The sequence below is a fragment of the Dromiciops gliroides genome, chromosome 4 (genome assembly GCF_019393635.1).
Source record: "Dromiciops gliroides isolate mDroGli1 chromosome 4, mDroGli1.pri, whole genome shotgun sequence".
In the NCBI taxonomy this organism is placed as follows: Eukaryota; Metazoa; Chordata; class Mammalia; order Microbiotheria; family Microbiotheriidae; genus Dromiciops; species Dromiciops gliroides.
In genome coordinates, this window is record NC_057864.1 from 129,611,934 (window position 1) to 129,627,322 (window position 15,389).

A 15,389-nucleotide genomic window follows, 5' to 3' on the forward strand; every position below is an offset into this window, starting at 1 on the left:
TCTCTTTTTATTCACTGTTACTTAAGTGGCACACAATTTAGGGAGTCATTGACTAGAGGAGCAATCAATATCACTGTCTCCTCCTGGCTGTTCGGTGGCCATTGACCTAGAAAACAACAATCCCTATTCTTTAATAGCCTTTCCTAAAAAGAGCGGTAATGCTTTGTAGTGGGCATTTAAAAAAAAACACGAAATTTCAGGAAAACTTAAGCACTATTATTTTTAGAGAAACAGAAACAGACTAGCAGATTACTTTTGTGTATATACAAAAGTGAAAGGGTTACACAATTATCTAGATAGTTTGAGTCAGTCTTGAAAATTCAGGTCATCTTCCATTACAGCCTCCTTAATAGCAGCCTAGTTTGTTTTTGTTTGGCTTCTTTGCTTATTTTGATTGGGGACAGGAATGGGCATTATTCAGTTATTTATTTCAACACTGATTTTTTTTTCTTCTAAAGTAGACATTGGAAGAGACACAACTTGGGTACCCAACTGTTGAGTGCTAACCACCAGACGGCGCTGTCTCCTTCCTTACAAGCTTTCTATACCTATGCTGAGGACATTGAGGGGGCTTCTTTTCCCCCGGTCTCTACAACACTCTTGGATGAAGACTCCGGCAGAGATCGATTTCGCCTCTTGTCCCACTATAGGGGATCTTTGTCTGCTGAATCTCGTAAAGATCTCTAGCGGTGATGCTCACAAAGAGCAGTCCCCACCCAAAGCCCTGAGCTCTACTATAGGCTCCCTAATTGATTTTTCTACGTGACCTGAAACAAATCACGTAACTACTCCCTGCCTTAGTTTCCTCATTTGTGAAATGCATTTCTCTGATGAAGGCAATGATCCACGGGCGGCTTTCCATATTTAGGAATGTTGTAAGGACAAATTAGTCCAAGTATGTAAAAATGAAAGGGTGGCAGAAGAATGAAGACAGAATGTGCTCCTGGATAGCCTTCCCTCTAAGAAATTTAGTATAGTTTTCTTCGGGGAGAGAGAGTAATTTCTAATCCCTAGCACCAAAAAGTCTCCTCCCTACCAGCTTCGCTTTTGTTTAACATCAACCTAAAATTTCTTTTCCATCGTTCTCCTTCTGAGAGTGGGGGTGAAGGATGGGGGGCGGGGAAGAAGTCAAGCTGGGGGAGGGGCAATGAACGACTGTCACTGAAGTGTCACGCTGCCCTTTCCTTTCCTTCGCCTGTGTGTGAGTGTGTATATGTGTGTGTTGACGCGTGTGTGCTCGAGAAAGAGAGTTCTCGGAGCATCTAGTCCCCGGACGGAGAGGCTGGGCGGCTGAGCACTCTCTCGGAGAGCGGTGGAGGGGACGCAGCAGCAGCGGCAGCAGCAGCAGCAACAGCAGCAGCCACTGGCCCTCGGCTCCCACCACCTGTGAGCCAGGAAGACCCCACGAGTGGGGACTGGAGGGCGCGCACAGCCCCTCCCCCCTCCAGCAGCCTCCTGTAAGCCCCCCGGCGTCCCAGGGAGCCCCGTAGTAGCCATGGAGCATCCCCACAAAGACGGGGAGACGACGGCGGCGGCCGCCGCGGCGGCCGCAACGGTTGCAGCCGCGGACCCCCGGGGAGCATCGTCGTCCAGTGGGGTAGTGGTGCAGGTGCGGGAGAAGAAGGGCCCCCTGCGTGCAGCGATCCCCTACATGCCGTTCCCCGTGGCAGTCATCTGCTTGTTCCTCAACACTTTCGTGCCGGGACTGGGTAAGGAGAGGTGGGCGGGTGGGACGCCTTCCAAATGCGGGGTGACCGCAGGGCTGCTGGCCAGGATCCGGGGGCAGGGGGCGGAGGAGACCCCCGGAGGTGCGATTCTGACCGGGCTGAGGGGGTGCGACTGCCATCCCCAGGGGCGTCCTGGATGGCAGCGACGATTGCCCAGCCCACCCCAGGAGCTGCATCCCTTTGAGGCGGGGGCGCTGTCGGGTTGGAGAAACAATCGGCGGTGGGTAGAGCGAAGTGGACTACATCCCGGGAGAGAAGGAGGGAGTAGAGGGGCCAGAGCCTTTTTCCCGACGGCATCTCGTTACTAACTCTTACCCTGCCCTTCCCAGTTAGCGGGGAGATGGAAACTTTTCGGGTAGCATTGGAGGCGCCAGATGAGCTGCAGCTGGCTGGGGTGGTGGTGGTGGTGGTGGTGGTGTTCCTCAGAATCTTGGTGCCGCGATCCGCGGGCAGCCCGCCCTGCCCACTGATCTGGTAGTTCATTCTCCTCCTTCGAACTCCGACCCCCCCCCCCCATCCCCCTTTCCTCTGTCAGCCGGGTTGAAATTCAAGCTAGCTCTAGTAGACCCACTTCTCTATCTCGTTCCCATAGAGCATCCAACCCCCTTCCCTCCCTTTTTTCTTGTAAATGGGCTCAGGGAGAAGCCATCTAGAAGGGGAGAAAAGCATTTTTCCTTCTAGAAAAATGCTAGAGGAGGGAGAAGAGGACCCAGGGTGGTGCCCTGTCCCTGGCATAAAGCCTAGAACGGGTGGCTTCTACAGAGCTCTCCTATCCTCAGAGTTGTCAGAGAGGGATAGGGACCCAAGGAAGCAGGAACAGGACAGGGACGGGTTGGGCTCCGGGCTGAGTGGTTCATCGTGCACCTCTGTCTGTTGGCCAGCAGGGGAGGAGTGATAGAAAAAGCCAGAAACTAAGGGCCCTGCCTGCCTGTCTTTCTCTCACCTTTATCTCCATTTTTTAAAAGCACTTCTGGTAAAGCTCAATGGAAAAGTCACTTGGTTATTATAAAAAAAATTTTTTTGCCTTCCTTTCTCCTCCCCCACTTTTCTTTTTTGGTTTTCCAGAGGAACATAAGAGTGACTTTTGACCTGTTCTCCCTAAGTCCATTTCCTGTAAACCAGAATACGCATATATGCCCACTTAGGACTGGATGGTAGGGGACTCCATCACAACTGGGTCTGAGGCCAAAATTCTAGCTGGGGGTGGTAGGAGAAGGAGGAATGAAGAAGGAAAAGTTTTGCTGTCCGTGTTACCTCAAGCCTTAAACCCCCACACCCCTCCTATTTATATATACACTCTAGGTTTCTTTCTTCCACTCACTCCAGCCTTGGCACAGGTTGTACTTGGCATGATTGTGGGGTCCTCAGTTCAAACACACACAGGCCCAGCAATGTGAATTTTCAGGCTCACAGAACAGTTGGCAGAGGCAAAATGGTGTATGCCTAGGCTGGGAAAAGGCAATCCTTTCTGGATCTACCTCAGTAAAAGACTTGTTCCTGCATAGCCTGGCAGTAGGTAGCCCAGACAAGGCCCCTGCTTGGGTTCCCAAGCCCTCTGTGTCCTGGCAGAAGTCATTCCCCTCAGCTCTTTGCCCTTTCTCAGGGTCTTGGTCTATCCACTTAATACCCCACGGCAGATACCTTATTAATAGTAGCTAGCATTCATCTAGCATTTGCTAGATGTGCCAGGCACTGTGCTAAGTTTTATTACAAATATCTCATTTTATCCTGACAACAGCCCTGGAAGTTGGGAGCAATTATCACCTCCATTTTATAGTTGAGGAAACTGAGGCAAACAGAGGTTAAGTGTTTTGCCCAAGGTCACTCAGCTGATAAGTGTCTGAGGTTGGATTTGAACTCAGATCTTCCTTGACTGCAGACCCAGCTTCTATCCACTAAGCTACCCTTTGTGAGAATTTTATCAAGTGTGTGTGAAAAATGGGGAATCTGTTGGGGGTAGGGGAGGGAAGTAAAGTGCATTTGCACATGGCTTACATAATACCTACATAAATCATATAGTCTATCGTCAGAAGATTTTTTTGGTATTAAAATGTCAACAGTGCAACCTTACCCCCTATTTATTTTCCTCAGACCAAGAACTCCCCCAGAAGTAGCATCAGAAGCAGGAGAAAAGGGACCGGGACTGGGGAGAGAGCCACCAAGAACCTGTTTCAGGTCACTACTGGCTCCTGAGATACAATTTCCAAATTACACTGACTTAGTGAATGCTATAGCTGTCTTAGCTTTAACCTCCCGCTGAGGCCCTAGGCAGGGGAGAATTTGCTCAAGCTTTGCTTATGAGTACATTGCTGTGTTAGATAAGTGTGAGAGTCAGAGACCATTTGGAGTTTTCTGAGAGGCAGCATGGTGAGTAAAGTGAGTAAAGACAGAGCTGGCCTCAAAGCCAAGGGGGCTTGGCTTCAGGTCTCATCTCAGAGATGTGTGTGTGTGTGTGTGTGTGTGTGTGACACACACACACACATATAGGCTGGGTAAGTCACACACTCAGAGTACTGGACAACTCTATGACTGTAAGTTGCAGATACCTGCTTTGATCTGGAGGGAGTGCCCCCTGCCAATGAAATCACAGGTCCAGACCCCAAGCTCTGGGATTTGGTGGTACCATCAAGTGTTCCAGGCTCTATGTTGCATCATGAAAACAGTCTTTGCATTTCGACAATGTCAGGGAGGCCACTTGAGTCATGTCAGAAAGCCCCATTTGCTGAAATAAAAACACACTGTCTTTCCATCTGTTTGGAGGATATGGATCATCATCATTGTTGATGTGCTTGGATTCCACTTTTTTTTTTTCCCCAAGTGGTGAAGTAAATGCCACCCTATGGTATTTCACAGCAAAAAATAAATTAATGCCAGGATGGAAGCGGCCTCCCCCTTCTGCCTTCCCTAGGAAAGTTTTCTCCTTTGGGCCCACGGGGAGAGTCACTCTTTAGAATGGATTATAAATATTTGGATTATGGTAATAATAGCTAACATCTATAATGTGATTTATGATTTATAGAGTAATACACATACATGATCTCATTAGATTTCATGTTATCACACCATACATGTGCACATATTCCAGATGTAATAGTACCATGCACTAATCCTTTTAATGACAGAGAGGCTTGGAAAGGACCATTGTTGGTACCTTCGTGCTCAGACACATAGGACGATTATCCCACATACTTACAATTATTGTTTGTGAACTAGTAGGTACTATCAGAAGAATGGGAGTAAAGATCTGTGCTCAAGTTTTATGTATGTGACCTTAAACAAATGACTTCACTTCTCTGAGTCTCAGTGGCTCTCTACAAAATAGGGAGAGAAAGGTTCATAGGATCATAGTTTAGAACTGCAGGGGCTATGTAATCCAACCTTCTTTTAGGGATGAGAAAATTGAAGCCCAGGTGATTAAATGACTTGCTCAAGATTTATATAGCTAGTAAATAGGTGTCACAGGTCTGGAGTCAGGAAGACTCCTCTTCCTGAGTTCAAATCTGGCTTCAGACACTTACTATATGTGTGACCTTGGGCAAGTGACTTAATCCTGTTTGCCTCAGTTTCCTCATCTGTAAAGTGAACTGGAACAGGAAATGTCAAACTACTCCAGTATCTTTGCCAAGAAAATCCCAAATGGGTCACAAAGAGTGGGATACAACTAAACAACAAGTAGGAGAGGTGAGATTTAAACCAAATTAGCTGAATTAGGTAGCCCTAAAATCTAACCAAATATAACATTCTATAACTATAGTGCACACCAACTAAAGGGAGTGATCAAATCTGCAATTTTGTGTTTCTATCTTTTTTGATTGACTCAGTAAACTAAGCTTTCTATCTGAAATAGAGAGAAGCACAATCTTAGACAATGACTTTCACTAAACACTGGCCACCCCCTCAGGCTAATATTGGACATTAGAATGTTATTGAACTACATATGTCTCCAATCCTTTAAATCCCAGTTTCCTTCCTACATGAAGTATTCCAAGATCATTTTAACCTGGGTGATGCTCATTTTCTCTATTTGTTAATTGGAAAATTCATTAGAGCCTTGTGTCATCTCTTAAATTATATTCTTTTTTTAAATTAAAAATATTTTCCACTTAAAAATAAAAACAATTAAAATTGTTTTTAAAATGTTGAGTTCTAAATTCTCTCTTCCTCTCTCTCTCTCTCCTGTCCCCTCCTCAAGAAAATAAGCAATTTGTTGGGTATACAGGTACAGTCATGCAAAATGTTAAATGATTTTCTTTACTCTTAATTCTTCTATTTTTATTTATAGAGGTATTGTGGCACTGTGGAGAGCTGGTCTTGAAACCAGGGTGGACTGCATTCAAGTCACACTTCTGATACATACTGTGTGACCCTAGGCAAGTTAACTGGCAGCTAGCTAATTAGTCAATAAGCATTTATTGAACACTTACTTTGCTAAGTGCTGGAGATTCAAAGAAAGGCAAAAGACATTCCCTGCCCTCAGGGAGCTCACAGTCTAATGGAAGAGACAACAAGGAAACAGAAATGTATAAACAAGCTACCTACAGGATACTTAGGAAATAATGAACAGACAGAAGCACTAGTATTAAGAGAGGTGGGGGAAGACTATCTAATGTCCCCAGCAATCTAGGCAACTCTCTGAGATTATACCTTGAAGAGAATGTGCCAACCTATTGGTAGAAGGAATTTCCATCACTTCAGAGTTCCTAAAAGCAATGAAATTACAGGTTCTCTTCCTATCCCTGTTGTTGCTTAACTTTTTATGAGTTCGTAGCCCCCTACCCAGGTTCATCAAAAGCTTCTTGAGAACAAGGATGGACTGTGTTTTAAATTTCTATCTCACACTATGCTACAAAATCATAGGATTGTAGGAAAGAGAACTGGAGTGCAAAATGGGTTGGAGGGAGGGGTGTAAATTAGAGATCATCTAATCTAAACCCCTTATTTTGCATATGAAGAAACTGAAGCCCACAGAGGGAGAGTAACCTGCCCAGGGTCACACAGCCCTTGCACATAGTTAAGTGCCTGATGAATTATCTGGTAAAGTAGAATCACAGCAGTGGAGGAAGCCTTCAGAGTCATTAATCTACTCCGACTCTCTTATTTTTGCAGAAAGGTAATTTGTTTAAGATTATAAAGCTAATTTAGGGGACTCAAGTCTCCTAAATCCTGGGCTCATTCTGTTATACCATACTGGCACTGGATGTGTGCCCATGGGTATGAGATATTACTCATAAAAAAATGATGTACAGGGCTGGGAGGGAGACAAGTCGGAATAAAAATCAAACAATAAAATAAAATAAATATAATTTAAAAAATCTACATAAGTATAGTTTATAGCATTGTTGTTATAAAGGAACCAATTGCTTTGGGGGAGCCAAATATTAGTACCTGATTAGTATATTACTTAAGGGAAAAATACCATTGTGGGATTGGGTCAGAATCTGGAGCTGTACTGCTTAAAGTGACCAGGCCAGCTCTCATGAGCTAAGTTTCAGGACTTGATTGGGACACCTTGAAGGGAGAATCTAGATTCTATGATGAAAGGATATAGTCAGTCAACAAAAATTCAGTTGTTCACTTATTCATTTATTTCACTCTGCTACTGAGAAACACAGTGGTGTCATGTAAATTGATGGTGTCAAACTCAAACAGAAATGAATATCTATTTGCCGCATATTGACTTAGAAAACTGCAAATTAACATCTATGTTATGTTATTTTAAAATTTATTTTGTTAAATATTTCCCAATTATACACACACACACACACACACACACACACACACACACACACACACACTTTTTTTTTGGTGAGACAATTAGAGTTAAGTGACTTGCCCAGGGTCACACAGCTATTAAGTGTCAAGTGTCTGGGGCCAGATTTGAACTCAGGTCCTCCTGAATCCAGGGCTGGTGCTTTATCCACTGTGCCACCTAGTTGCCCCTCCCAATTATATTTTATTCTGGTTCTGTCTGTACTGGGGAGTTGTTGTGGGCTGTGCTGGGAGTTTGACACCTCTGGATTACACTGGTCTTGGAATGAGAAGACCTGAATTCAAATCCTGGCCCTGGGCTACTCACTTAACCTCTGTGGACCTAAATTTCTTCATTTGTAAAAAGGAGACTATGATACTTCTATTATCTAACTCAAAGGGTTGTTGGGAAGAAAATGTTTTATAAATGTTAACTCGCTTTATAAATGCAAATACATTTTACTGTGTTAAAAGTATGGCAATAAAAGGAAGGGGAAGATAGGGATGTGCTGGTAAATGTTTAACAACCATACCCTCTGGGGGGAAAATGTATACACTTTTAAGTTTAATCAGAATTATTAAAACATTCTTAAGTCTGGAGATAACAGAACAATAAATCAAACCCTAATTTGCAGTGATTTCTGAAGTATAAATGTTCACACTGAAAATTTTCAAGGCAGCTAGAAATGGTTCCAGCACACCTTTCAAATTAAGACATGGTCTCTGACCTCCTGAAACTTATAATCTAGTAGGAAGGATGATACATGTATATCTGTTTCTGTTATTACAATGTGTGTGTCTGTTTCTGTGTGTATATATACATGTTTTATATATATGTGTGTTTATATGTATATATATTAATAAGCAATTATTGTTGTTGAGTCGTTTGCCAGTCATGTCTGATTCTTTGTGACCCAATTTGGGATTTTCATGGCAAAAATATTAGAGTAGTTTGCCATTTCCTTCTTCAAGCTCATTTTTCAGATGAGGAAACTGAGGCAAACTGGGTTAAGTGACTTGCTCAGGGCTACACAGCTAATAAATGTCTGAGGCCAGATTTAAACTCAGGAAGAGGAATCTTCCTGACTCCAGGGCCTGCACTCTATTCACCGTGCCATCCAGTTATCCATTAATAGGGCAATACTCTACAATAAATATAAAATTGTTTGGGGGGTAGAAGAGAGACTAGACCTATGATTTCATAGGGGTAGGGAATCTCCAAGTGGGGAAACTCCTGCTATTAATGATGACTTTTTTTTTTTTTTTTTAGTGAGGCAATTGGGGGTTAAGTGACTTGCCCAGGGTCACACAGCTAGTAAGTGTTAAGTGTCTGAGGCCGGATTTGAACTCAGGTACTCCTGACTCCAGGGCCAGTGCTCTATCCACTGTGCCACCTAGCCGCCCCAAATAAATCTTTTTTTTTTTTTAATTTTTGCAGGGCAATGAGGGTTAAGTGACTTGCCCAGGGTCACACAGCTAGTTAAGTGTCAAGTGTCTGAGGCTGGATTTGAACTTGGGTACTCCGGGTACTCCTGAATCCAAGGCCAGTGCTTTATCCACTACGCCACCTAGCTGTGCCAATGATGACTTTTACTCAGTCCATAACCTATAGTGTTAGGGAGTTACCTGGGGCACTTAGGTTAAATGACTCACTCAGAATCATATAACTTTGTTTGTAAAAGGCAGGACATAAACTCAGGTCTTCTTTACACTGAGGCTGACTCTGTCCATCATGACAAACAAGAACCACTTAATAACTGCCGTGTAAAATAGAATATGGGCATTTAAGTGGCTCGGTGGACAGAGTGCTGGGCCTAGAGTCAGGAAGAACTGAGTTCAAATCTGGCCTTGGATGCTGGCTGTATGACCCTGGGCAAGTCACTTAACCCGGTTTGCCTCAGTTTCCTCATCTGTCAAATGAGTTGGAGAAGGAAATGAAAAACCATTCCAGTGTCTTTACCAAGAAAACCCCTAATGAGGTCACAAAGAGTCAGACACAACTGCAAAATTACTGAACGACAACAAAAAATAGAATATACCAATAACCAAAGAACTAGAAAATATGATGTAATTTTAGAGGAAGGAGGAATCTTTTCTCACTAGGCGATCAGTGAAGACTTCATGTGAGAAGTCATTTGGGCTGAGCTTTGAAAGATGAGTAGGATTTCAGAAGACAGAAGGGTAAAGCTGGGAGAGGGCATTTCAGGCATAGAGAGCAAAGCCTGTTGGGAATGTTGCTGCTGACCTTAAGTGCCAGGGTAAGGGTCTTGGACTATGTTTGGTAGGTAAAAGATTGCTTTTGAACAGCTGTAATCAAAGGAGGGACATGATCAGATCTTTGTATAGGAAAGTTTAATCTGACAGTGGCTCAAGGTGGGAGGCTGATGCAGTATTCTAGGCAGGTGGTAGTTAAGGAACATTGGGAATAGAGGAGAGGGAATAATAGATTGAGAGAGACTGAAGAGTCAGAATCCACAGGGCTTAGGAACATAGTATCATAATTATCCTTTGAGCTAAAAGCAGAATGTGACCAGTGAGGAGGTGAGCTGAATTCTGAGTACCTCCAGCAGCATATGGCTATCTGTTGTGCTGGAGAGATCAGGGGCAGGAGAAGACATGGCTTAAGGAGCATCCAATTAAATAGAATTTCCTTATATATATGTGTGTGTGTGTGTGTGTGTGTGTGTGTGTGTGTATACACACACACACATTTATATACATACATATATACACACATATAGATATAGATATAAAACCTCAATTTAATTATTTTTCTTGTCCCTGTTCCCCCTCCTCTGAAAATTAATTCTTGGGAGGAATTCCCACAATACATCCTGAATGGGGAGGAGATGAATTGTGACTCAGACTGTGAATAACCATTGTCTTGGTGCTTTTCAGCATTGTGGTCACACAACCTGTGAGGCTGAGGCCTAAGTTAATTTGACAGGCTTGGGAATGGCAAAAGGGAGGGCAAGTTATTTTGTAAGCCTCAGAAAAATGGGATCTACCACATAGACTTTTATGCCCCCTACTCCCTAGATGTGTGGGAGGAAATATATCTTTGTGACAGACTTTATGGTTATGGTACTGAAACTTGGGAGAGGGGGTGGTGAAAATAATCATGCCAGAGATAAGATACTTATTTTTGTACTTGTCTTATTGACTGACTGAACATCCTTTCTACGGGATTGTGAAATATTTTTAAGGCAGGAACTGTGTGGTCTTTTGTCTTGATATCTCCTCCATGACTAACATAGAACCTGGAACATAGTAGGTACTTAATAAATGTTTATTAAACTGAATTGAATTGTGTGTGTGAGCATGTGTTTGCCAAAGCCACCTACAGAATTTGTCGCTAAGTACAGTATTTTCATGAATTTCCATCACTGTGGGACCTAGATGTGCAATCAGAGATTTTAGTATAAGAATACCCACCTGTGTATTTCTACATTTCATCCTTGCAGGCAGGAGCAAAATATTGAGTAACTCTTCCAAAAAAAACCCCAAAACAAAAACCCAAAACAACAAACCCTCTAGGGCGCATACTAGATGTGATGACTAGATTTCAATCAATCCATCAAAAAGCATTTATTTGGAGTTTATCATTTGCCAGGCCCTGTGCTAGGGGCTGGGATTATAAAGACAAAATGAAGCAGCAATCTCTGCCCTTAAAGGGCTTTCATCCTCCTGGGAAAACAGAACATACACATACAGGTCAACATAAACTTTATGCAAAGTAAATACAAGAGTAACTTCTGTCCCAATGCCCATTGGTATTGGACTCTCTATTAGTGGAGATGAATACCCTGATCTGTATGAGGGATGGGGTAGAATTGGAAAGAGGGGAGAACTCCAGCCTCAGCCAGTCCCCTCTGGGGACTCATCATCCAGATGTTGCTGGTTTCCAGCTTCAAGGGAGAAGATGGAAGAGACCAACCCCATTTCAGGTTGCTGAAGGAAAAGACTCTGGGAAAAACATGAAAAGGAAAGGCAGCTTCCATCACATCTCATTTCCCAGCTTGCTGGGAAGTCTAGCAACTTCCCCTTGGGTAAGATCCAGGGCCCTCTCTGTTGGCTGAGCTGAGTAATCTCCAATGGGAGAGCTGCCTCACTCTGTATTGTCTGGTATATATTCTCCTTCTCCGATTTCTGTTTGGCTACGATTTGGATAAATGGACCTTTTTTTTGCTATTCTCTATGTATGCTAATTGTGGAATTGGTATTAGATGGGAAAGAGGTCAAACCTTCGATATAGAACTTGGGATCCCTCTTCCCCACAAATGACAAAGCAATAGAAATCAGAGAGAACCTGAGAGGGTCCTGGACCTAACCCAAGGAGAATACCTGTCTCTACAGTGACAAGCGGGGAAAAAGGGACACAATGGAGACGGATGCTCCTCTCACCTCTTACCAATTCTACCCCACCCCTCATGTACGGCAGGGCATTCACCTCCACCAATAAGGAGAGAGTCCCATACCACTGGGCTTTGGGACAAGGTTTACACAAGCTATGGAAAGGCACTAGCAGGTGGGGAGATCAGGGAAGGCTTCATGTAGGAGGCCGAACTTGAACTGAGCATTGAAGGAAGAGTACAGATGAGTTAAGGCAGGTACTTTTTTGATGGATTTATTAGAGTGGTAGATGAGGGAGAGGCTACAGATATAGTAATAAATAATGATAACAGCTTGTACATAAATAGGGCTTTAAAATTGCAAAGACCATTACTAATATCTTTTTTTTTTTTTCGGGGCAATGAGGGTTAAGTGATTTGCCCAAGGTCACACAGCTAATAAATGTCAAGTGTCTGAGGCCGGATTTGAACTCATGTCCTCCTGAATCCAGGGCCAGTGCTCTATCCGCTGCACCACTTAGCTGCCCCCATTACTAATATCTTATTTGATGAGAGTGTTCCTGGATTTCTAGAACACAGCTGACAAAGTTTCTGAAAATATCCTTGTTTATATATATATATATATCCTTGTTTATTAAAAAAAACCTGAACGACTTTTTTTTTTAATTAAAAAAATTTTTTTAGTGGGGCAATTGGGGTTAAGTGACTTGCCCAGGGTCACACAGCTAGTAAGTGTTAAGTGTCTGAGGCCAGATTTGAACTCAGGTAACTCCTGACTCCAGGGTCAGTGCTCTATCCACTGCATCACCTAGCTGCCCCTACTTAAATATTCTTTTTTTGTTTTTTTGTTTTTGCAGGGCAATGAGGGTTAAGTGACTTGCCCAGGGTCACACAGCTAGTTAAGTGTCAAGTGTCTGAGGCTGGATTTGAACTCAGGTCCTCCTGAATCCAAGGCCAGTGCTTTATCCACTGAGCCATCTAGCTGCCCCTACTTAACTATTCTTTTTTTGTTTTTTTGTTTTTGCAGGGCAATGAGGGTTAAGTGACTTGCCCAGGGTCACACAGCTAGTTAAGTGTCAAGTGTCTGAGGCTGGATTTGAACTCAGGTCCTCCTGAATCCAAGGCCAGTGCTTTATCCACTGAGCCATCTAGCTGCCCCTACTTAACTATTCTTAACAATACAATGATCCAATACAGTCCCAAAGGACTAATGATGAAACATACTATCCACCTCCAAAGAAAGAACTGATATTGATGGAACACAGAACTGAAGCAGGTTATTTTTCACTTTTTTCATTTTTTTCCTTTTCTCCAAGTTTTCTTATACAAAATGACTAATATGAGATATTTGTTCACATTCCTTTCACTATTGGGGAAAATTTAACAAATTCTTAACTGGCATCTTTACTTGGTAAGGAGATCAAGTATTTGTTAGCTGAAGCAGTTTCTTGGTTCTTTGGACTTCCTCATCATGATGAGACTTTTTTTTGCGGGTGTGATGATACTTTTATACCATAGTTCCATTACCTGTATTACTTCATTTAAGCCCTTAAAAGCCTTTGAAGTAGATAGTACATATACTTTTTTTTTTTTTTTTGGTGAGGCAACGGGGGTTAAGTGACTTGTCCAGGGTCACACAGCTAGTAAGTGTTGAGTGTCTGAGGCCGGACTTGAACTCAGGTAGTCCTGAATCCAGGGCCGGTGCTTTATCCACTGTGCCATCTAGCCGCCCCTACTTTTTTAACAGATGAGGAAACTGAGGCTTATGAGTATTCATGATCGCATAGTTTGTGCCAGAGATAGGATTTAAACCCAGGACTTCTTGTCTCCAAGTTCAAGGCTGTCTTTGTGATAGGGATTTAGCTTTTTAATCAACTGCACCAATTCCTTTATTTTCTTCATCTAAGAGATCCTGGGAGTTGTCCTTCCATTTGGCTGCAACGTCCTTATATATTCTGGGTTTGTTTATAAAAGAAAAGGAATGTAAATTTTGAAATGATTCAGTTCTTCCACTAGCATGTTGACTCATTGGTCATTAAAAGAAGAGCTCACATTAGATGACCAAGAGTTAAGTTAATGTTTAGAGATGGTCTAAAACTGATTCTTGGCATTCAATGTTCTTTCTGCCATGACTGCAGAAATGGAGTGGAGCTGCACAGGCCATGGGACCATTGGCTTTTTTTTTTTTTTTTTTTGGTTCATGGGTTTGGGACATGGCCAAAAATGAGATTTAATAGATATAAATGTCAAGTCCTGTACTTCTTTTAAAAATTAGCTTTATAAGTAGAGGATGTAGGAGACAAGGCTAGATGGTCATTTTTGTGAAAAAGGCTTAGTAATTGTAGTTGACTACAAAATCAGTGAATTACTGGATGTGTTCAAGGAGAAGCCAGATAATTTTTTTTTAAACTTCTTGTTCCAAATTCTCTTCCTCTCTCCCCTACCCCCCTACCCCCAAGCCAGATGATTATTTGGAGTTACTGGGCCTGGATTCAAATCCTGGATCTTCTATTCATTACCTTACAGTCAGTCAATTAACCTCCTTTGGCCTCAGTTTCCTTATCTGTAAAATGAGAGGGTTTGAATAGAGCAGAAGTGTCAGTCCACAGCACTCCCAAATGATTGGAGTTGGGAGAGGATAGAACAATATTAAAATGTAATTGGGAAATATTTAACAAAATAAATCAAAATACAATATAATAAAATATATACATTTATACAAATAAGATCAAATATATACTTTAAAAAATGAAGTCAATCTGCAGCCCTCAGGGATACTTATGTACAAAGTAGTGGCACCATTTCCATTTGAGTTTGACACCACTGGACTAGATGAACTCTAATGTCACTTCTAGCTCTGAATTATATGATCCTTGGGGGGGGTTTTTTGATCCTTGATTCTTTTTTAAAAAAAATTTTTTTTGAGCCTTGATTCTTAAACAATTTACATTCTTTTTTTTTTTTATTTTAGTGAGGCAATTGGGGTTAAGTGACTTGCCCAGGGTCACACAGCTAGTTAAGTGTTAAGTGTCTGAGGCCGGATTTGAACTCAGGTACTCCTGATTCCAGGGCCGGTGCTCTATCCACTGCGCCATCTAGCTGCCCCAATTTACATTCTTTTAACATATCTGTATTTTTTTCCCCCTGAGCTGGACACCTTATGATGAGAACCTTCCTTTCTTAGTCAACTAGATGGTAAGAAGGAGGTTTTTTAGAAATCATGACATAGGTTTCAGGAGGAGGCCAAGGAAATTTTCTTTTCCACTCTTCCCTCTTGGTCTAAAGTGCTGCAGTCACATCTGTTGGCATGTCACATTTCCATGTTTCCCTAGAAGGGAGGACACTAACTTTGTCTTAGTTTGACTTCCTTGTGGGCCATGAGCTACTCCTGGAGGTCAAGTTCCTTCTATAGTTCCTAGAACCATTTGATGGAGTGTCTATCTGGGCAGTTCAGTGAAGGTATTAACAGTAGAAACATATAAGCTCTATGTTAGGGTAGAACTATACATCATTCTGAAAAGCGATGCTGTCTATTCCTAACAACGGTATAGGAAATAGGAAA

The 15,389-nt window shown here is 42.5% G+C and overlaps 1 protein-coding gene across 2 annotated transcripts in view; it reads left to right on the forward strand.

Annotated features, from left to right (window-relative positions):
• Positions 1–1,144: 1,144 nt before the first annotated feature.
• Positions 1,145–15,389, forward strand: part of STUM (stum, mechanosensory transduction mediator homolog) — a 102,943-nt gene continuing 88,698 nt past the window's right edge. For both annotated transcript variants that reach the window (XM_044005361.1, XM_044005362.1), the window contains exon 1: positions 1,145–1,709. In XM_044005361.1, the coding sequence (XP_043861296.1) occupies positions 1,496–1,709 (214 nt within the window). In that variant the 5' untranslated portion in view covers positions 1,145–1,495. The remainder of the gene's footprint in view (positions 1,710–15,389) is intronic.